The sequence below is a fragment of the Rhinolophus sinicus genome, chromosome 12, assembly GCF_057876585.1.
Source record: "Rhinolophus sinicus isolate RSI-liver-muscle chromosome 12, RSI-T2T, whole genome shotgun sequence".
NCBI classification, from domain to species: domain Eukaryota; kingdom Metazoa; phylum Chordata; class Mammalia; order Chiroptera; family Rhinolophidae; genus Rhinolophus; species Rhinolophus sinicus.
In genome coordinates, this window is record NC_142512.1 from 57,669,952 (window position 1) to 57,691,953 (window position 22,002).

General features: G+C 55.4%; 2 protein-coding genes across 2 annotated transcripts in view; one reads left to right on the forward strand and one right to left on the reverse strand.

Annotated features, from left to right (window-relative positions):
* TBCD (tubulin folding cofactor D) overlaps window positions 1-22,002 on the forward strand; it is a 135,282-nt gene that overhangs the window by 27,051 nt on the left and 86,229 nt on the right. The window contains exons 10-13 of the mRNA XM_074319596.2: window positions 1,300-1,436; window positions 2,491-2,551; window positions 3,532-3,606; window positions 6,841-6,935. Of these exons, the coding sequence (XP_074175697.2) occupies window positions 1,300-1,436; window positions 2,491-2,551; window positions 3,532-3,606; window positions 6,841-6,935 (368 nt within the window). The remainder of the gene's footprint in view (window positions 1-1,299; window positions 1,437-2,490; window positions 2,552-3,531; window positions 3,607-6,840; window positions 6,936-22,002) is intronic.
* Window positions 12,681-21,947, reverse strand: ZNF750 (zinc finger protein 750). The gene is made up of 3 exons (XM_019735505.3): window positions 21,442-21,947; window positions 14,867-16,481; window positions 12,681-14,731 (listed from the first exon to the last, which is right to left on the reverse strand). The coding sequence occupies exons 2-3, from the start codon at window positions 16,291-16,293 to the stop codon at window positions 14,020-14,022; spliced, it is 2,139 nt and encodes a 712-aa protein (XP_019591064.2). The 5' UTR covers window positions 16,294-16,481; window positions 21,442-21,947; the 3' UTR covers window positions 12,681-14,019.

Sequence of the window (22,002 nt, forward strand, 5' to 3'; positions counted from 1 at the left end):
CGTAGCAGAAGACAGCTTACTCCAGGAATGGAGAAAGACACAACGTATGTGTCTTATTACGAATCACAGCATCACAGCCATGTAACAGCACTTAGGGGGTTAGCGGTTTAAAACAGTCGTTTTCAGTGACGCCTGGCCGTCTCTGTGCGTGAGGAATGTGGGTGTGGCCAGCAGGGTCCTCTGGCCTGGTGCTCCACGCCTGTCACTGTTGCCAGGCCCGTTTCTCGCTGGCTGTTTGCTGAGGCCTCCAGAGTTGCTTGCCTGGGGCCTCTCCATAGGGCAGCCATCAGAGGATGGGCAGCGGGATAGAAGCCACATCTTCTGGCTCATCTCAGGGCTCCATCCCCACAGGAGGGAGTCACAGGGCCTGGCTGTACCTGGAGGAAGGAGTTACATACGCCAGGGGGTGGGGGCCTCAGGGGACTGCCTGCCACTGTCCTTGTTTTACGGGGTTGGAAACAGGCGTAGAGAGAGAATGGGTCGTTCTGGGCCACAGGTGTGTCCGAGCTGGTATTCGAGTCCTGGGGTCTGGAGTGGACCTCCGGCTGCAGCCCGCAGCATCCACTCTATAGCTGGGCGTGGGCACCTGTTGTGCTCCTTGCCTGTCCCGGCCATGCTCAGCCAGGCCCATGTGTGCTTGACCTGCAGCGCGGCTCACGCAACTTCCAGAAGGAAAGGCCCTGCTCTAAGTGCTGTGTGCACATGCCTCAGCCGTCCGTCGTAGCCCTCTGGGTAGGACATCGTTCTACAGGTGGGGAAACTGAGGCAGAGAGCGATTCAGGAGCCGAGCCAGCCTGTGCTGGGGGGCGATGCTGATGGCCTCTGCTTGGAGTGGTTCAGAGGCCTGGATCTGGGGGGGCCGGCAGAGGACGAGCTGGGAGGTGGCTCTGTGCTCCCTGGGGCCAGGAGGCAGAGCGCAAGGAAGATGCCACCCACTGAGAATAAGGACAAGGCCTGTGCCCGCCCCACAGCTTGTGCCAGATACACTGACTGCCCTGCTTTGTCACCTACCTTCCCACTGTGCAGACATGACAGCATGGGAAGATTTCTGAGTGGCCTGGAGTTCCTGTCTGTGTCCTTTGGCTAATTACCGTAGGTCGTTGTCTTGTCTTGGCAGTTTCTGCTGACGACCGTGAATCCTGTTTTCTACCTTTCCATCGTGTCTCTAAACACATGGCATTTCCGCATGCATCCTTTACGATTTCAGGCGACACTGTTGTTGATTTCAGTGGTCAAGATTGCTTGTCTGCTTGTTTCCGAGCTGTGGCTGCAGGCTGAGGTCACATGTGCCCCGTGCAGGTACCAGCGTGGATGCCGCTCCCTGGCTGCTAACCTGCAGCTCTGCACCCGGACTCCGAGGGAGCCCAGGACACAGGCCGAGACTCCCGACAGCGAGGAGGGCTACGACGTCCCCGAGGAGGTGGAGAGTGTGATAGGTGCGTGGCCTGTGCACCGGGCCTCTCGCATGGCGGGAAAGGCTCTGGTTCCATGCAGGTGCTTTGGGCGGGGGCTCTGAGGTGCGTTTTGTTGGCTGCACCACGACCTTCCCACATCACGTGACCGTCCTTGCTGTTCAGTGAGCACGTGGCCCTGGCCTACCATGGACATCCACGCCCACGGCTGTTGGGGTGCATGACTCGGACCTTCTCCGCTCTGTTGGCCCGCCATGTCAATCCCCTTCCCAGTGCCTTCCCCCCTGCCTCGCCTGGTGCATTCTTCCCTCGGCTTCCCCACGGGCCGCCCACCCCCTGCTGGGTCCTCCCAGCCTCCAGCCTGCAGAGCTCTGCACTCACAGAGGCGCAGAGCTGGCAGTGAGCTTGGCTGCCATGGGCCCTACATTCCTTGCCTGCTCTCCGACCCTGCCGTGGACCAGGCCCCAGCACATGGCACACCTCTGGCCCCTCCTAGTTGGGTCCTCTGCTCCCTACTCCCGTGGGCTCACCCTCTGGCATTGAACTGTGGTGAAGGACGGCGTCTGGCCTCCCGTGCTCCCTTGCTCTCCCCTTACAGTAGGTTTTCTGACACCTGCTGCCACTGCCCTGTCACAGCGCGCATACCTGGAGCCTCTGTCGAGGTTCCCCACCCACTGGGCTTGCAAGGCCCTTGACGTGCGGCCTCTGCCACCTCCCCAACTTCCTTCTGGTCTTTGCGTGGCTTTTCCTGAAGTCTGTCCGTGTTCAAGACCCCGTGCATGCATAGAGCCTCTGTGTTTCTTGGGGAGCCTTCCTCAGCTGGTTGAGGTCACTGGTGACTCCAGCCCTCCTTCCCGGTGCTTCCCGCATGGCCGCTCTGCCGGTGGTCTGTTGCTTAGGAACAACGGCCCAGATTGTCTTAAATGATGATTTACAACCAGGGGAAACGCTCTCTGCTCGTGATCAGAGTTGCAGTTCCCTTCGTGGCACTGTGAGAGAAGTGCAGGGCGGGCTCCCGGGCAGCTGAGTGGGGAAGTGGCAGCGGGGCTCACAGCCCCGCCTCCCTGTGTTCCTCCAGAGCAGCTGCTGGTCGGGCTGAAGGACAAGGACACGATCGTGCGCTGGTCTGCGGCCAAAGGGTAGGTGCCCGCCTCTTGCTGAGTGGGGGCGGGCGTGGGGGTGGGCTGAGCCTCACTCACTCAGTGCCTCGTGGCCTCTGAGCGCTGCCCGTGGCCTAGAGAGCTTTAAAAGGTTTGTGACTTGCTAATGTACATTTATTACTTGGCGTCCTAATTTTCAGAGTAATCACTGAGGTTGATATGAGGCCCCCTCATCCACCTGTCTGTCTAGAGCAGGCAGGATTGTGGGCACTACGACCCCACCTGCCCCACCGATGCAGCAGGTGGCGTCCACAGCCTCATTTGTGGCTGGAGCCCCGGGGCTGGGGGGGGCTAGTGCCCATCCTGTTACCCTGACAGGCGGCCTGCAGAGGGCCCCCCAGAGAAGGCAGCCCACCCAGCGAGGCCAGGTCTCCAGCACAGCAGGCAGAGCTGGCCGTGGGTGTGGGTACTGGGGGGACAAAGTAAAGAATAGAGTGGAAGGCGTCAGCGAGTCCTCTGTTGTGGAGAAAAGAAAAACGAGGTGAAGGTGCTGGGGCGGGGGGCTCCTTTCCAGCCAGGCGTCCTAGGCTTCCATGCAGACACATGAGCGCCCACCGACTTCTGAGCCCAAAGTCCGGGCCGGTGCAGTGGGCTGGGCTGGGAGCGAGGGCTCCTCCTGGGGGCCTTGGCCAGGACCTTCCCGGTTGGGTCTCCATCAGCAAGCGGGTCCCAGGTCAAGGCCTGATGGGAGGGCCTGGAGGGCGCTCATGACATCAGTGACGGGCTACCTGCCGCTTTGTGTCAGTCCTTCTCAGAGCTACCCATATGTGTGTTGTGTCGGCCTCCTGGGCTCTGTGTGGCCCAGAAGGCCTGTGGAGCCGAGCGTGTGCCAGGCTAGCTCTGGCTCAGCCTGTGCTTTCCTGTGCTCTGGAGGGAAGGAAATCGCTTGGGATGGTGGCTCTTCGAGCGCGACCCTCGTGACAGCTGGCGGTGCTGATGAAGTGCTGCTTCCCTTTCAGAATTGGCCGGGTGGCTGGAAGGCTCCCCCGCGAGCTGGCGGATGATGTGCTCGGGTCAGTGCTGGACTGTTTCAGGTACGTGCGGAGATGGGGGCCGCCCTGTGGCTGAGAGCAGTCTCTCACAGTTCCTTTCAGTCGAGCTATTTGCCAGAACCTCAGAGTTTTGTTTTTTTCTTTGTAGTAAATCTGAGAACTCTGGTCATTTCTGGTATGTGGATTTTATCAGCCTAGACTCCATTATATTTAAAAACCTTAAGGAAAAGAAAATCTATACGCACACATAGCTACCCTTAGAGATAAGCTGTGGTTACTGGAGTGAATCCTAGGTGCACACTTCCCAGAGACAGGACATTCTGTGATGACAGAATGTTCTGGATCTGTCTCTGACAGCCATGAACCACGTATGGCTACTGAGATCTGAATTCCAAATGTTACTTAGTTTTCTAGGACTTAAACAGCTGCATGTGTAGGGGTTTAGGGAAGTCTGGTGGCAGACGCCTGCCTGTGACACGCTTGGGCCGCGAGGTGTCGGGGTTTGGGTTGAGCTGAGCCTGCAGGAGGGGGACGACAGAGCCCAGCAGCACCGGTGCCCCCAGGCGTGAGAGCTGTCCTGCTGTGGGTGGCAGGCACCGTGGGCAGCCGCCCCCAAGGGTTCCCGGCTGCGTGGGAACGTTTTTCCTGGTCTCACGCTCCTGAGCCCTGGTTCACGGCCGCCCTCGTCAGCTGCTGCTGTTCTCCCAGGGCTGTCATGTGCATGGACAGTGCTGTCAGCGCCTCTGGGTGCTCAGGAGTGCGTCAGTGACGGAGGCCGCCCCACAAGCACCTGCGAGTGAAGTGAGCAGGTGTTCTCCAGCCTGCTGCTGGCACTGTTGGGCGCAGGAAATAGCACGTCAGACGTGCAGTGCTGGCCAGTGTCTTCCAGTGGAAATGCACACACGCGGCTCTGGGGCCTGGGCGAGGGAGGACAGCTTCCCGTGCTTTCTGACTCCCGACCCTCCTGCTGGCTTGTTGGAGGGTGTCTTCCTGGAGGTCCTGCCTGCTGGTGTAGTGGTGGACATGCCCATGACGCCGGGACCCCACTGGGCACAGAGGTGGCCACTGAGGGGCCAGCCGTTGGCATAGCCGCCGTGGAGCATCCGGGTCTTGGGAGAGGGCAGAGCTTAGAGATGGGGCTTGGTGAGGTGGGAAGGGCCTGGAGCCCAGCGTCCTCTGGCCTGTTCTCTGGCCTTGTCACCCAGGGCTGGGCTGTCTGTCTCACGTACTTTCTTCTGTTCTCTTTTCCGCTCATACCCCCTGGTTGTGGGGAGCTCTCTTTTCACCAAACTCCCTCTCTCCCTCCTTGGTACCTGCACTGTGGTGACCCTCCTGCGTCACCCTCGTCTGTGAGGTGGGCTCCAGGCCCGGCCGTTGCCCGAGCCCCTCCCCCCACACATGTTGGCGGAGTGCACTGAACTTGTGTGCCCAGCTGTGTGGTCCTTCCTCCAGCCTGGCAGTTTCCGTCCAGCTTCTGTCCTCAGTCTCCAGACGCATCCTTGCCTTTGCCGTTTCAGTGGACTCGGATTTTCGTAGTGGGTTGTGGAGGGTGGAAAACAGCCTTCCCGCCCTCAACTCCCAGGGCCAGCCAGTCAGAGCAATGACGGCATCGAAGGAAGAGGCCTGGCCCTGGGCGCCCCCTGCACAGCACGGGCTCGAAGCCCCTGATTGTGCAGCGTGGCACGGGAGGGGTTAACTGCAGTCGGGAACAGGAGATGGCTGGGCACAGGGCACAGCTTCTGCTCCGACTCGTCCCTCCTTTGTGTCCCCCTGGGACACGTGAAATGGGTTGGAAACAGGACATCAGTTCCATCAGCTGTAAGCACACCTGCTCCCGGGACTGATTTCACTCCCTGCTCTGTTTCCCGTTTGTGTGGCGTGCAGCGCGGGGACTTCACCGTGAGAAAAAGGCACCCTCTCTACAGACTTAGCCCCACTCACCACCTCCAAGGCCCAACCTGCACGAGCAGACGTGGACAAGACACACAGGACACCAACTCCAGCATCCCAGGCAGAGCCAGCACTCCGCCAGGGGCTCAGGGCGGCTTCCTGCCCAGCCCCAGGGCAGTCCTGGGAGGGCTGGGGGCTCAGAGTGGGGACATGGGCAGCTCCGACAGAGAGGCTGGGACCGGCTCAGGGACAGAGTACAGCTGTGGGCCAGTTGTAGTGCCCGCGTTCAGTCCGGAGAAAAGCACTGGTATAGCTGGCGATTGTTCCAGGAAACAGGAAACAGGCAACTTGATGAAGTGCTTACAGCATCTCTGTCTGGTTGAAACCCTATAGTATACAACGTGCCACTGTTGGATTGTGGAAATGGTCGTCCAGCCTTTGGGACTGACATTTAATAAAACAGCTGTCACTTACTTAAATGATAGTCGGAATCGTGTCACCAGGCGAGGTCCGAGGGGCAGCTTTTGTCCGTGTCAGTCAGTCCATGTCCGAGGGCCCAGAGCGGGCCAGGCACATGGGAGGCTCCCGCCCCGGCTGCTGAGTGGACGCAGGGCTGGGGCCCCCTCCCGTCTGAATGTTCTCGTACGTGTTGCCAGCTCCTAGTGCAGTTGAGCTGGTTTTCCTAAACATGTTTTCGCCATCGAATTAGTTTATTTAGACTAGGAAAGAGCTTTACACTTGGTCTTGTTGAAGCATACTTCCATGTTTACATTGGCGGCCAATTGTGGGAAGTCTCAGAACAACCCTCATCCATCTAAGAAACAGTTACTGTCACTAATTAAATGCCAGAGTTGCACCTTTAAATAACAGAGCTTCCAAACCACACCAGGAAAGTCATTGTCAAATATAAAATTTTATTCATGACTTGGTTAACTGGCATTACCATTGTTTATTGGGAGTCTGTATTTCAAATAGTGCAGACAAAATTCTCTCAGTGCCATTCATTCTGTTCTTTTCCTGTCAACTCCACCCCTTGTCCCAGAGACTCTAACGGTACTTGATAGAACCAGGGTGTCCCCAGAGCTTCAATTTCTTGGGCAGGCGCTGGGTGTGTAGCCACCGAGCATGCATCTGTGGTGGGAATGTGTGTCGGGCCTGGGGTCCAGCCGACGCATGCGGACGGCCGTCGGGGCAGTGCGTGGGCCCAGCACAGGACCCGCTTCACGATGGGAGGTCTGGAGAAGACTGAGCAGGGCTGTTGTCTTCAGGGAAACCTCAGCCAGCTGGTGTCTTCAAACTGGCTGACAGGTTTAGTGAGGCACCTGGGCCGGCCCACCGGGCACTGGAGGAAAGCACTGTGGTCTCAGGCGTCCTGTGTGCTCTCAGTTTTCAGGAGACGGACAACGCCTGGCATGGAGGGTGTCTGGCGCTGGCAGAACTGGGCAGAAGAGGCCTGCTGCTCCCTTCTCGACTCGCGGATGGTGAGTACTGCATGTTCGCTCAGCAGTCAGGCTGTTTGCAGCACGTGGGGTGTCTCCCAGCATGGCCTGCCGTGAGCACACGACACGCCTCTGCCCTCACTGATAGCGTGAGTGTGTGCAGGAGAGAACACACTCCTGTCGGTCCTTCTGATTTCCTACATGCTACTTCTCCCTGCTGTGCAATCCGATGCCACAGATACACTATATATTCGGATTGGGGGCATGAGCCACTGTGACGTCTGTGGTTTCCTTGTCATCCAGAACCAGTTTTCACCCTGGTGGGGTGCTGTGGCCTGTTCAGAACATGTGCACTGCTGCCGTGGTTCTCACCTGGAGTGATGTCATGGTCCCCTGGGAACAAGGCTCCCCCCGGCGAGGGGTGGGTGGGGGCCTGAGGAAGTGTGGCCGTGGGCCTTCCCTGGATGTGGCCACCAGTGCCTCTGGGCAGGAGGAGAGGATATTGCAAAGGATGGCGTGTGTCACCACAGATGTGTCACCACAGATGTGTCACCACAGATGTGTCACCAGGGAGGTGACTGCTGTGCAGGACGGAGACGCTTGTGCAGACACGTGCGTCTTGCCCACCAGCACCGCTGTGGGTGCGCTGGGCGCCGTGACCAGAGGACAGCTGCAGGCCCCATGATTTGACTCTGCCTATTTTCCTAGCTTGGTTGAGACACAGTTTATATACCAGGATGTTTGCCCATTTAATGTGCAACTTGGTGATTTGTTGTATGTTGACAGCGGTGTGCCACCACCATGGTGACCTGATTTCGGAATATTCTCCTTGTCCCACAAGGAAACCCTGTGCTTGGGAGCGGTCACTCCCGTGTATTCTCAGCACGCCCAGCCCCAGCTGCTGAAATGCTGCCTCAGTGGGCCTTTTCTGGACGTTTCCTAAAACTGGAATGTACAACGGTGTCTTTCATGCCTGGCTTCTCTGACGCGTGTGATGTTTCAGTGCTCGTCATGCTGTGGCGTATGGCGGCAGTGCTTACCCCTCTGACGGCTGCGCTTGCCTCGCTGCAGGGGCACCTGTTTATGTAGCCACTTGCTAGCTGATGGGCATGTGGCCAGTCATGCCGCTGGAGACCTTTGTGTAGTTTCTGTGTGCACATACAACTCAGTCCTCGTGGGTACACACCTGGCAGTCTGACCTTTTGAGGAATTGCAAAACTGTTTTCTAAAATGGTTGTGTCACTTTACATCCCACCAGCAGTGTCTCACGGCTCCAGTGTCCCCACCTTCGCTCCTCTTTCTCCGTCTTTTGATCCCAGCCGTCCCAGGGAGTGTGAGGTGGCATCTCTCTCACTGTGGTTTGGTTTGCGTTTCCTGATGACTGATGACGTTGAGCATGTTTTCTTGTGCTGTTGTCCATTTGGATTTCTTCCTTGGAGAAATGTCTATTCAAGTCCTTTGGTTTTTTAAAAAATCAGGTTGCCTTTTTATTCTTATAAGAGTTCTTTATTCTGGACAGAAGTCTCTTACCAAGTACATGACGTGCAGGTATTTTCTTCCATCTTGTAGTTGTCTTTTCACCTTCTCGGTGGCACCATTTTATGCACCAGGTTGAAATTGTGATTCGGTCCAGCTGGACCTCTGTCGCCTGTGCTTCTGGTGTCCCATCGAAGAAATCGTTGCCAAGGTTACGGAGGGTCGCTCCTGTGGTTTTAGCTAATCTTTATTCCATCCTAAGAAAGTGACGTACACATTTACTTGTGAAAATAGGGGTCTGTGAGTGAGAGCCTGTGAGAGGCTGGGTGTGCGAGTATGTCCTGGGCTGAGACCAAGCCCTGGCAGGCGGCGCCCACTGCAGTGTGACTTCAGGGGGCTGAGCCTTCTTTCTGCTTGTCCTGCCGGGGACTGGCTGGTGTGTGAGGCCCGGCGTCGCTTTCTGTTTTTTTTTTTCTTTCAATTTTTAAATTGTATTAGGTTCAGGTGTATTTTTAATTTTTTTATTAGGTCCATCATATCTTATGGTGTTGGCAGTGTCCACTGATCACAGGCAGAGTTGGAGTATATGGGTGTTGGTGTAAGAAATGAAAAGTGTCCAGCTCTTGCTTAAAAAGTAGGGTCATAATGTGGGATAAGTGGGCCCACGATCCTTGCTGGACTGTCCGGCCACCTCCTGCCTGGTGGTGCCCTTCCTGTGCCTGGTGGGGGTGGGAAGCTCTGCTGTCTCCTGCCTGGGAAGCATACAGCACCAGGCTGGGTGGCAGCGATTTCATCTTAGAGCAGGCTCCGGGGGTGACAGGCTAACATTCATAGCTTGTCTTCATCCGTTTTTTTCCCCGTCTCCTCTGACTGGAGCATTTCAATTGCTCTGTCTTCAAGGTCACTGATTCTTCTGCCTGCTCAAGTCTGCTGTTACATCCTCCACTGAATGTTTCATTTCAGTTATTGTACTTTTGAGTTCCAGGATTTCTATATGGTCTCTTTTTATAGTTCCTATCTCTTTGTTGACATTCTGTTCCAACATCATTCGCTTGGTTTCCTTTAGCTCTTTGAGCATTTTTGCCTCTCCTGACCACGTTACTCCCCACAGGCCCAGCCCGTGTGCCTTCGTTCCCACGGGAACAGCTGCGCCTGGGAGGGGCCCCACTCTCTAGTATTCCTGACGCGGTCCTGGCACTTCTCGTTCTGATAACCGTGTGCTTTACTGATTTTTAACATTTGTGTAGTTTTGAGCTGTTGAAGATTCCAGTCTGAAAGAAAAGTAAAGACCGTAACACAACATCTCGAACCTTGTGTGTGGAGTCCTTTTTCTGTTTTTTCTGTGTTAAAATGTTTTTCTCCGTGAGTGAATATGTGCTAGTGTCATTTCATATCCGCCCTGCTCTCCCTCTCTGTGGGGTGTGGTGTTTTGGTTGAAGGTTAAAACCTGTGATGGGGTGTAGTTTGCCATGGGCCATTGGGAAGACTATTTAGAAAGGTCCTTGTCAGCAGTTTGAAAAATTTCAATGTTAATTCAAGGGACCTTTAAAACATATTTTAACTTTTTGATATAATTCGCTTGATATACAGTTCACCTATTTACAGTGTACAGTTCAATGGTTTTGGCATACCTCATTATTCATTGTAGAATACATAACAAAATTTTTCCATGTTAGCTATGTCTATACAATTCGGTGGCATTAACTACATTTGCGGTGTTGTACAACTATTATCACTATTTCCAACTTTTTACAATCCCATAGAAACCCTGTCCCCATTAGACCTCCCCATTCTTCTCCCCCCGCCCTGGGGCCCACTGCTCTGTGTGCCTGTAGGGACTCTCGTAAGAGGAGCTGGACAGTATCTGTCCTTCTGTGTCTGACTTCTTTCACTCGGCACATTGCCTTGAAGGTTAACAAGCTGCAGCAGGCGTCGGAGCTTCAGTCCTTCTTGTGGCCAAATGCCCCTTTGGTCGCGCAGACCACTGTCTGTGTCTGTCCGTCTGTCAGTGTCTGTGCGTCTGTCTGTGTCTGTCCGTCTGTCAGTGTCTGTCCGTCTGTCTGTGTCCGTCTGTCAGTGTCTGTCCGTCTGTCTGTGTCTGTCCGACTGTCTGTGTCTGTCCGTCTGTCTGTGTCTGTCTGTCTGTCAGTGTCTGTCCGTCTGTCTGTGTCTGTCCGTCTGTCAGTGTCTGTCCGTCTGTCTGTGTCCGTCTGTCAGTGTCTGTCCGTCTGTCTGTGTCCGTCTGTCAGTGTCTGTCCGTCTGTCTGTGTCTGTCCGACTGTCTGTGTCTGTCCGTCTGTCAGTGTCTGTCCGTCTGTCTGTGTCTGTCCGTCTGTCAGTGTCTGTCCGTCTGTCAGTGTCTGTCCGTCTGTCTGTGTCCGTCTGTCAGTGTCTGTCCGTCTGTCTGTGTCTGTCTGACTGTCTGTGTCTGTCTGACTGTCTGTGTCTGTCCGTCTGTCAGTGTCCGTCCGTCTGTCAGTGTCTGTCCGTCTGTCTGTGTCTGTCCGTCTGTCAGTGGACACTTGGTCCCTTCCCTCTTTTGACTCTTGTGAGCAGTGCTGCTGTGCACAGTGGTGCACACGTCTCTGAGTCCTTGTTCTCGTTTCTCTTAGGTCTGTTTCTCGGAGGGGTTGCTGGGTCATACGGTGATTTTAAATGTAACGTTTTGAGGGTTTATCACTTTTTGTGTGTATAGGTTAGAAGCTTACAGCTCTTACATTGCGTCCTACGTGAGTGCAGAGCGCTCGGACGGTTGACAGAGCAGCACGACTGGTTTTGGTCACCAAGCGCCCAGCCTTTTAGAGGGACACAGAGGCCCGCCCTGGTTTCTGTGGCTGTGGGTGTTGGGTGTCACCTTTGGAGGACATGCACTCGGAGGGGTGGGGTTCAGTCTTCAGCTGCAGGCGCACACAGGGCTTTGGCGGGAGTCTGTGGGCAGTGCTGGCCTCGGCCCCCGAGAGCCCCCTCCTCAGTGAGCATCTCCCAGGCTGCACTGCGGCAGGAGGGCTGGGCAGTCAGGAGCTGTCCGTGGTTCTCTGCCTGTTGTGAGATGACCCCTGGCACTTGGGCGAGCTGTGAAGCACATGCCGTCACAGTCTTGGGGCCCTGGACATAGGAGGTCTGCGTTGTCGCGTGTGTAAAATGTGAGGCGAGAGCATGTCTATAGGTGACAGGCGGTGGGTCCTGGAACTCAGCCTCTGAGGTGTGGGTCTGCATCCTGCCAGAAGGCAGGGCTTTCCTGTGTTTGTTCTTTGCCAGAATCTACTGGTACACGGGAAGGGGCGCCCCGGCGTGCTAGTGACGGCCGATCATGGACTCATGGTTTTGGATCGTGGCAGCTGCATTTTGGGTCAGTGCTGTGTGGTTATTTGAAGGTGCCCCTCGGGCGGGGTCTGCAGGGGCTCGAGTGGCAGCCTGACGTTATAGGGCCATCTGTAACGGTGGCCTTGTGTGTGCCTTAAAAGAATTGTGAGTAGCTCTGCATCCCTTTATGAGTCAGGAATGGTGGTTTTATGTAAACTAAACGTGTTGCAAAGCAGTTGTTTGCTGTCTTGGGTACTGTCATTTTAATATGAAACCATTGCATCTAAATATAACCCTGGGCATCCTGATAACTTCATACCCACCACCCTCCATTCAGAAATGCACGGACGGTCCTCCTTACGGGAGGGAAGTCCTCCTTCTCTTGTCTGCGTGACCCCATGTTTCCATGTACTTGTCCCGGAGGATCTTCCCAACGGCACATGCTTCTATGCTTCCCTCTCATGGACCTGCAATGAGGACGTCTGTGAACGGAAACTGTGACTGTCATTTCCTATGCCGTGAGGTGCTAAGTATGTAAAATGTTTCCTATAGTGACTTTTTAAAGAAGTAGTCATTAGTACAAAGCTGTTCAAAACAACAGCACAGGACACTGTACTGGACTGCAGTGCTTGAACCGGGAACGAGGTGGGGTTCTGCATCGACACGTTATTTTTATTTAAGTGTTTACGTTTCAGCTGTGAGTGCTGAGAAGCCTTGTTCGACACACAGGCCGCTGGGCCTGGCTCTTTGTTTCGTTCTTTGATCCCACCCGATGGCTCTGCGAGGAACGCTGGCCTGCTGGTGACAGTGGCTGATTCCCACCGTCAGCACCACATGTCCTTTCCAGGGGCCCTCAGCTGACACCCCAGGTGGTGCTGGGTGAGAGGTGCCCCTGAAAAGTGGTAGGAGGGGCCACTGGGAAGGGGAGCTGGGGTTGCCTGGCGGGCTTTTCTCAGGCAGCAGTTTTAGGAAGCGGAGGAAATTCGTCCTAAGACACTGGGAGGCGAGGACCCCATGGAGTCGCGGGGGCCAGGTGCCCGGACATGATGGCCACTGGCCCTGGCGCTCACACACGCCATCACACGTGCTGTCACATGGGCTGTCACACATGCCATCATGCACGCTGTCACACGGGCTGTCACATGGGCTGTCACACACGCCATCACACAGGATGTCACACTGTCACATGGTCTGTCACACGTTGTCAGGCACGCCGTCACATAGGCTGTCACACTGTCACACACACTGTCACGGGCTGTCATGCCGTCACACATGCCGTCACACAGGATGTCACACTGTCACATGCTGTCACATAGGCCGTCACGCACACCATCACACAGGCTGTCACACACTGTCACCCGGGCTGTCATGTCATCACACGCTGTCACAAGACTGTCACACACTGTCACATGGGCTGTCATGCTGTCACGCATGCCATCACACAGGCTGTCACTGTCACACGCTGTCACATGGACTGTCACACGCCATCACGCACGTCATCACACAGGCTGTCACGCTGTCACACACGCTGTCACACGGCTGTCACTCATGCTCACATACATACTCTTTTTCTCTGTTTTAATTGCCCCAGTTGTATTCTTTTTTTCCCACCGAGTTTTTTATGGCAAAATAAAGTATAACACAGAATTCATATTTGTTTTCATTTTGTGTATCCTTAAAGTTCACCTATGAGTTTATTGGAAAATCAACAATATATACATCATTTTCGGAAGTGGAAAATGAGACTAAATGAGTCAGAAAATTCACTGTAAGTTTATAAGGAAATAGAATACGTTGATAATAGCTTCCCAGTAACACATTTTTCTCTAATGGAAATAAATTATTTGTATAAATAGTCTTTTGATGTTTATTACTCAGTCATGACAAATCACTTAATGCTAGTACTGAAAATGTTTTTTCTTGGCATTTCTAGTAATGGTTATTCACTTCATTAACTACAGTAGATTTAATAACAGTTAAAACAGTTTGTTGCAGGGCTAAGATATTTATAGGAAAAGTATTTTTAAAAGATTTCCTATGAGATGGCTTACACCTAAAAGTTACCTTTTAGTTTTATGCATTTCATTTGACATTTTACAAAAATAAAAGCCAGTGTTTAACTCATCAATCTTAGACTATGAGTCATTCAAATATTTTTACAGCCCAAAGTAGAAGCACCTGTTAATATTCATGCTTAATATTTACAAAAAAGTGAATCGAATTGCAACATTTTTGGGGGGGGGAAGAAAAAAGAAACTACACTGTAAAAATCGAAGGTGCCATTGCAGATTTGGGGTGCTGTGACGTGCCCTAAAAGGCGCCGTGGCTCTGGGCCTGGCGGGCGGCTCTAAGACACCCGTGTTCGTTTCCGGAGCGTGAACACTCTGGCCGTGTCGCTCGGCTTCGACTTCTTAGCTCCCTGCTGGGACTTGCCTGTTTCCCGCGGGCTTGTCCTCTTCTGCCCTTTGGGCCTGAGGTCACTCTGAGCCTCCTGGCTTTCCGTGGCTCTGGGAGCGGCTGTGTCTTGTTGGCAGGCGGGCTCCTGGGCCGAGGGCTCCGCGTCACCCACGCGCGCGGCCCCGGGGCTGTAGGCCGCCAGTTGGCACAGGGCCACGGCCGCTGTCTGCTTCTGCTCGTCGCCGCTGTCCGCAGCCCGTATGTCCTGGGCCTTCCTGGTGGGGGTCGTCACCGGGGCCTCGTCAGAGCCAGGGCCGTTCTGCTTTGTGTCAGTGTGGGCTGGCCCTTCTCCAGAACCTTCTGGCTCAGTCTTCTGAGCAGCAGCGGCAGAGGGCTCCACCTCCCCCGGCGGGCGGTGGGAGGCAGGCCTAGGAGTCAGGGCGTTGCAGGGGTCCCTGACCGACAGGTTGAGAGGCACGTCCTGCAGCTCTGCGAAGTCCCTGTACACGGGGCCGCAGGCGGCTGCCGGCTTGGTCTCCGACTTCCTGGAGAGGTTCAGCGGCGCCATCCTGGAGCCGTCCTCTGGGCTGGAAGGCATGGCCTCCGTGTCGCGAGAGGCGCTTCTTATCTGGGCCGGAGCGCCTGCATCCACAGCATCAAGGCTGAGGAGGAAAAGGGAAAGCTTAGTGGGAACCTTGCCTGGGAACCTGCCGTGTGCAGCGCTTTGGGCGGTGTGAGATTGATAACAGCACAGCGGGGGCATTCGTCTGGAGGTTTGGGGAAGGAGCCATTCTTACCTTTTCGGAGACTCGTCTCTGTTTTCCGGAGCCTGGGGGGGTGTGTGCTCTGGGCTTTTCTTGACTGGCTTGAAGGCCGCGAGGCCCTGTTCAGGTTGCGGGAGCCTTCCCAGGACGCTTGAGGTGGGCTTGTCTGAGCGGCTGCACAGCGCCACACATGGCTGGCTTGTCTGCGTGAAGTTGGTGGGACTCGGCCTTCCGGGAGAGCCCGTGGCTGCACTGCCTGCACGCGGGCTCATTTTGGTCCCGTCTGGGTCCCTCTGCCCGTCTTTGGAAGGGTCTTCAGCCTCAGGAGTCAGACGCTCCTTCTCAAACTCTGTGTGTTTTTTGTGGGAGCTGGAAGGGTTTAACTTGGACAGACTCGAGGCTGGGTAGACTAGGGCGGCTTCGTCCAGTAGGTGAGAGCTCTGATCGTGTGAAAGGCCAGCGATGGGTGGGAGCCTGAGGCCGTAGGAGGAGAAAGCAGACTCTGGCCTGTAAAATCCGTAAGGAAGTGACAGGTTGGAGTGATACTGCTGGAGCAGCCTGTAATGGTCGTAGGCTGAGGGCGGTGGGTTCACGTGCTTGGGCACTGGCCCGGGGTGAGGCAGGAAGTGTCTTTGGTCTTGGGCCCCATAGACGGAAAGCAGGGCAGCGTCACACTCAGGTGGGTTCCCGGCCAGAAGGTAGGGTGAGTAAATGGTGGCCAGTCCGTGCTCCGTGTAAAAGTGAGGCGGGTATTCTGGGATGGCAGGGTGCATGTAAGGGGAAAGGGCCCCGAACCCCTTGGTAGGTGGGATTTTGTGTGGAAACTCGGGCTGGAGGAAAGGAGAGCCAGCTTTCCAGGGGTGGCCAGGGGTGTGGAAGGCGGTGGCCTTGGAGGTGGGGCTGGGCAGGGCCAGCGTTTCCGGCGCCTCTGCGAGCTCTGACCCTTTGAGTCTGCGCTCTCCCACAGGAACGAATGCCGAGGGCCGCCCGATGCCTTCCGGAGTGGCGGACGGGGCGCCGGTGGTGGCCTCAGGGACCAGGCTGGGGTGCACTGCTTCCCGCTGCAGAGCAGGCTTCTGTCCAGGGCCCTTGTGTGTCCCGCGTGCACGCAGGTCCACGTTCTCCTTGACGTCGTCCTTGGCGAGGCCGAGTGGAAGCTTGGCGTCCGGGTGGGGCAGCCCGTTTGTGACAGACTTGGAGGAGGTGGGCTTCATGGCTGTGTCGGACTGATGGCTTTGCTTAGGGTCTAGAGAGTTAGATTTCGGGCACTTGGGAACACGATCTTGCTCTGATACCAAAGTGATGGAGTTCTTACAGAGACCATACTTCATGTGGTTAAAAAGGTGCGACTTCTCATTGCAGGTGAAGGGACACTGGAAGCACTTGTACTTGAAAGGCTTCCCTGGAGGCCTTGGGATGTAGTGCGGCTTCTTTGGTTTCCGCTCTTTGAGGAGGCTCATTTTTCTCCCGGGGGCAGCCTCCCTCTTCTCAGCGGAGGCTCACAGCAGCTCCTGTTCTGCTCACACTCAGTGGCTCAGAGACGTGTACGTCCGCCTGACTCTGCTCTCCTTCCACACTCCCCTATTTGAAGCCAGCTCAACGTGCCGTGGGTCCAACCAGGACGGTGTCACTCATGTGGGGCCCGAAACTGCAATGGAAGAGCAGAGCCTTAGTGTCGGGATGCTGGCGGAAGGACTCACAGGAACCTGACCTCACATGGGTCCCCGAGGGTCGGAGGCCAGGCCCTGGGAGCTGGAGGAGCCATGTGCACCGCGTGGGGCTGTGAGCGTCAGCTGCCCCTCTCGATGGCCAGCGCCCCCGCCACAGAGAATTACCTTGGGGCCAGGAGCACTGCTGGCGGCTTGTTTAGTGTCAGTCCTGAGAATACCCGTAATTCTCTGAGTTTGGGGACCTGGGGCCTCAGATGTGAGAAGGCTGAGTGCCTGTGGGGACACTGCCCCATCCAAGCACGGAGTTTCTGGCCTGGGTCACGTCACAGTGAGCGGGTCTGACCACTCAGCGTGCCTGTGGGAAGCCTCTCCGCACGCCTGGTCACCGTACACGTGTGACGGCCACTCAGTGCTGCCCATTTTGCCACGTGTGGTGTCCTGCCTCACGTGTTAGCCGGGAGGAGGCCTCCTGCTTCTGAAGCCGCACGCGAAACCCAGTATTGGGGAGCAGCACTCGTGTTCTCGGATACAAATGCTAGGGTGGGTCTGTGTGCATGCACATGGTTTCGATGTGCTGCCCAAGTGAATCTGAGGGACCCCTGCTCGGGTCGCTGCCACTGGTGAGCCCGGGAGTGAGGTGCCCACGCCGGGCCGGCACATAGTGGGCAGCCGAGAGCGGGGCTGGCCAGGCGTCTGCTGCCTTTCCAGCCTCACCTCCTGTGGCAGAAGCAGAGCTCTGCGGCCCTCAGCAGTCAGGAGGTTGGGAGGGACCAGAGGAGCCGTCAGTAATGCCTGTGTGAAGAGTTTGGATCAGTGTAGGAGGGAGGAAGCCTTTGGGAAGTGGCCGCCCAGGCCTCGGGCCACAGCCACCCGGGTCCTGACAGGCAGCAGGCTGGGCCTCGGGGGCGTGGGGGCTGTCCCCTCCTCCAGGCCCTGGGTCCCAGTGGAGGCTGCCAGGGTGTCTGGCCTTCAGGTTACCTTCCTGGAGTGTCCTCCTCCCCCCGCCCACCACCTCCCGGCAGGCAGCAGCTCTCACTTCCTCCTCTCCCAGCAGACCCCTGAGTGTCTGTGTGGGAGAGAAAGGTGGGGGCTGCAGGAACGGAGGCCCAGCACTGTCATTTGCGTACAGGTGTGAAAAGGAAAAGGTCTTCAGCTTCTACATAATTTCACACGGCTTAAAAATAAAGTTCAAAGGAAATCATTTCACAGAACTTTCCAGCCGCAGTTTTGCTTTAAGGAATGGGCAGATGGGGTTGGATTTCATATATAAAGAGTCCCCTTCTCCATTTGGGCCGCCGTGAGGCACTTACCAGGAAAGCAGCCTTTTAAAAACAGAACTGCGTCTGGGGCTCCAAGTCAGCCTGGTGGCTCTGGCTGTGCCTCCTTGCGACCCACCTGTGAGATGAGGTCACAGGGGCTTTTCTGGGAGGAGGGCTGCCAGTGGGAGGAGTGGAGCTTTAATTCTCACTCAGATACCTTAAATTCTCAGCAAGCTATCAGATTTGATTCTCAGCAAACTGGTTTCTCTACTCATTTATTCATATTTCTTAAAAGTCCAAATTAGCACGCTCCCACTGACAGCCGATCTCTTTTAGGCTGTTTTCTCATCCAGATCCTTCAGAGACCTGTTGGTTTCCAGACAGGTGGTCTGGTGGATGGAAGGCTGGGCTTCCTGGATGCCTGCAGCCTCCGAGAGTTTCTACCTGAGGCACGTATTTGCATGAGGAAGGGTATCTGTGGCTGCCCCGTCTGTGGGCAGGGTATGTGGCAGGCAGAGCCTCCCCCCCCGCCTGTGCTATGCACCCAGGTCTCCCTGCCCAGTCTCCCAGTGTGTCTGGCTGCAGGAGCTGCAAGGCTGACTGTAGCTTTGTGCCTTTCTAATTTCCCCTCTTATTGTAGCAAAAACGTGAAATAACTCTTTATGAGTTCAGCCCATTCCTTGGGGGCCAGATACGCTGTGGGTGATAAAAGCACAATTTCCTCGCCTCCCGTAAGGAAGCGATTGCAGCCAGCACCCAGCCAGCCCGGTAAGTCAGCGGGCCTGTGCTGGCACGTCTCCGTATGCTCCCTGATTCTGAAGGCGTGAGAACCTCTGCAAGTCAAGTTCCCATGGTTGCTCAGGGTGTGTTACGGCAGAGGCCTGAAAACTGATGAGTTCATCGCTAGCTGCGAGCACCTCGGTCAAAATGATGACAGTTGCAAAACGTTTATCGGGTGGGGGCCCAGAGTTCCAGCGAGACTGAGAGTGGACGCAGACATGCCCTGCACAGAAGTTCCCTCAGGATTTAAGGAATGGTGACGTCAGTTCTAGGAGCAGTGTTATTTAGTATCGCTGATACCTTTCAGCAACAATCTAAATAAGCCACACTGGTTAGTTTTCTCAAAGGCTCGTTTATAGGAGGTGAGCTATGTATAAATTATCATAGCATTACCCCAAATAATAATTTGGAACTAATTGCTTTTCTGTTAATATGGACCTTTTTCACTCAGATGATGTTGTGTGTGGACTTTCGGTCTGAACTTTCTGAGCTTTGGTGGATTGGCTCACAGGAGGGAAAACAGGTTTCGGGGGTTTGTCCTTGGTGCCAGGGTTCTGGGAGCTGAGCGGACCCCAGAGTTTCATTGTTGGGAGCTCAGCTGCCCAGCAGCCGCAGGTGCAGCCGGGTCTGTGCCTCGGGGTAAACTGACTTCGCAGGGTTGCCCAATTCGCTAATTCAGACAAGGGACACAGGTGCCTCAGGTGCCAGCGGGGACGGGCGGAGCTCACTCAGCCATAGTGCAGTCACATCAGAGAAAGAAGTCGGGGACCGAGGCTCTTAGAAGCTTTCCAGGGCACAACCTGTCAGGCCTGCCCTTCCCTGGGAGGCTCACGGGTTAAATGTCGCCTAACGTCCAGCCCAGAGCTCTACTTGTTTGTCTTAGGTGGGTTTGCATTTGGACGAAGTGCTTTCTGGTGGTGATGACACAGGCTTTGCTGTGCGCTTCCCCAGGACGCAGGCTTCTGCGTAGTCAGTACTGACCCCAGGGCTGTCTAGCGAGGTGTGAGTGCAGCAGGACCCTGCAGCGTTAGCCTGTTTTCAGGGTCAGATGTTAGCTTATTCCTGAAAGGCGTTTATGTGGCACAGTGCTTTCACCCCTCCTTCACTCCCACTCCATTGTCTCCTGAAATGCGTGGGGTCCGGGTCTTTGCCTGCCTCCAAGAGGAGCTGGGTAACGTGTGCCCTGCTGTCAGAGCACCTCCTCTGTGAGGGGGCAGCATGCCCGGCGACCTCCCTCCGAATTGGCTCAGATTCAGCAGCTGGTGGACACAGGGTCCACACTGGGGGCCGCAGGCAGTGGGGCCCAGTGACTGGAGGTCCCCACCGGGCCCCATGGGAGCTTCCACGGAGCTTCTCCTGCTCCATTCAGTGTCCCCTTGTGACTTCCCAAGCCTTCTAAGCACCTGCTGTGTCCTGCTGACCTGCTTTCCTGCCGAGGGCGGCCCTGGTGCTGCATCTCTGCCCTGCTCCCGGCCCACACCCATCAGATGGGCACAGCTGCCCACACACACGCTGCTCGGAGCGCCCTGCGGTTTCGATCGGCCCCAGGGTTTTGTTTGCTTCTGTTTGAAGTGCTAAGGTGCCAGTGTGCTGTCTTCCCATAGGTTCCCAAGTGTGGACGATTAATGTAGCTGCCAGTTAGCCTGATAGTGAGTGGCTGGCAAGTGTGCAAAGTTTCTGAGGAGTTTGAACCCTGGAAAATAGACGCGAGTAGGAAATTTGTTTGAACTCTGATAGGACACAATAGAGGTAATTACAGCTTAACTTTACAGGCCATTGCTGTGCCGGGCTGGGAGGCTGTGCCCTGAAATCACGCTGAGAGTCCCTTCGGTGTGGCGGCCGGCTGGCAGAGGGCCTCGTCAGGTGGAGCGCTCTGAAGGGCATGCTATAATTACAATATTGTGAGGTGGCGTTGTTGCATAACTCAGGGACACGCCATTGTCGCCTACCCACTGGGGTGTTGCAACAACCAGATCTGTGAGTTTTACTCCAATTGAGCTTTTCCAGTGATTAACCGCCACTCCCTCCCAGACTTTTGGTTCTTTAAACTAAAGGGTAAATTTCAGGACAGCCATGACCTGGGACAAAGATAGCTTCCTGGAGTGGGAGCTGGCAGCCTGGGCCCAGAGAGGAAGCGGGGGCTCCTGGTCTCAGCAGGGGTCCCCAGGGACACACCTGAGCGCCCAGCTGCTGGACTGCACAGCTGTCAGCCTGGCCGCGAGCTCAGCTGCCTCGTTCCTCCTCACAAAACCCAGTCCCGCGCGGTTAAAGCACTGGGAGGGCTTGGCTGATGCAGAGCGATGAGGACGACAGATGGAGACAGATTTCACCTAAAGAAGCCCGCCTGGCTCGCCCGTAGCTGATGACTTAGTCAGCGGTTGTTCTTATACAGATTTATGAGAAACTTTATGAAGGAAAACAAATCTCTCCTTTTCTATATATAGGGATCCTCTTTCATTAAGATTTTTTTGTAACCTTATGTCAAAACAGTACTTATTTTAAACTTTAGAAAGTTTTAAAATTAAAGAAACTATAAATTAAAATCAGCAATTTTCTAATCACACATCTATCTGTCTATATATAATCCTTTTATGTTGAAATTTATCATAGTTTATTTTTAAGGTGAGGAAAAGAAAAGCAATAATATAAATTTGAGTTTTGCCTGAAATCTCAGCACTTTATGGTGGAAACGAGGACTTCATGCCCACGTCCACTTGTTCGCAGGCTTAGAGTGGCGTGGAAGCCTCGTTAAAGCTTCGTAATAATGGCCCCACTGCTGTGCACCTGCCGGGACCCCGGTGGCCCTCAGAGCACAGAGCAGGGCAGCAGGCATTCCCGAGCCATCCAAGAGGAGTTCTGAACACAAACGTGAATTTGAGAAGAAACGGCAGGTACTTACCAGAGGCAGGCAGTGCCGGAGCCGCCGAGCTGCAGCCGCGGTGCCCAGGGACAGGGCTGTTCTCAGGCTGGCTGCTCTCCGGAACTGGAGCGCCGTCCCAGTGGGAGGGGTTTAAGTGTAGGAGTTGAGCCCTCGGGGCGTAGAGATGCACCTGATATTCTCCTGCCCGCAGCTACGATTCATGTGTTTGCTCCCACGTGTTTGCACCCACCGAGCAATTCCCCCCTGGCAGCGTCACCGTGGGCCCAGCCCAGTGCCACTTCTGTGCCGCACAGAGGCTCCCTGATCGGCTTCCCGAGTGCCGAGGTCCGGAGGCAGCCACTCACAGACCTCGAGGGTTCCTGGTTAGCATAGAGACTAATGGACAGTGGTGGGGCTGCAGTGCATACCTGCCGTTGTAGTAAAGACGCCGTGGGTGCCCTTCCACACGGGCTCCAGCATGTGAGGGAGCAGCTTCACCTCCCCTGACAGACTGACCACACAGGTCTGCCCTTTTCCCCACGCTGGCCGTCTTTGTCCCTGTCCTCGAGAGAGCGCCCGGGGGAGGGAGGGAGGGCAGGA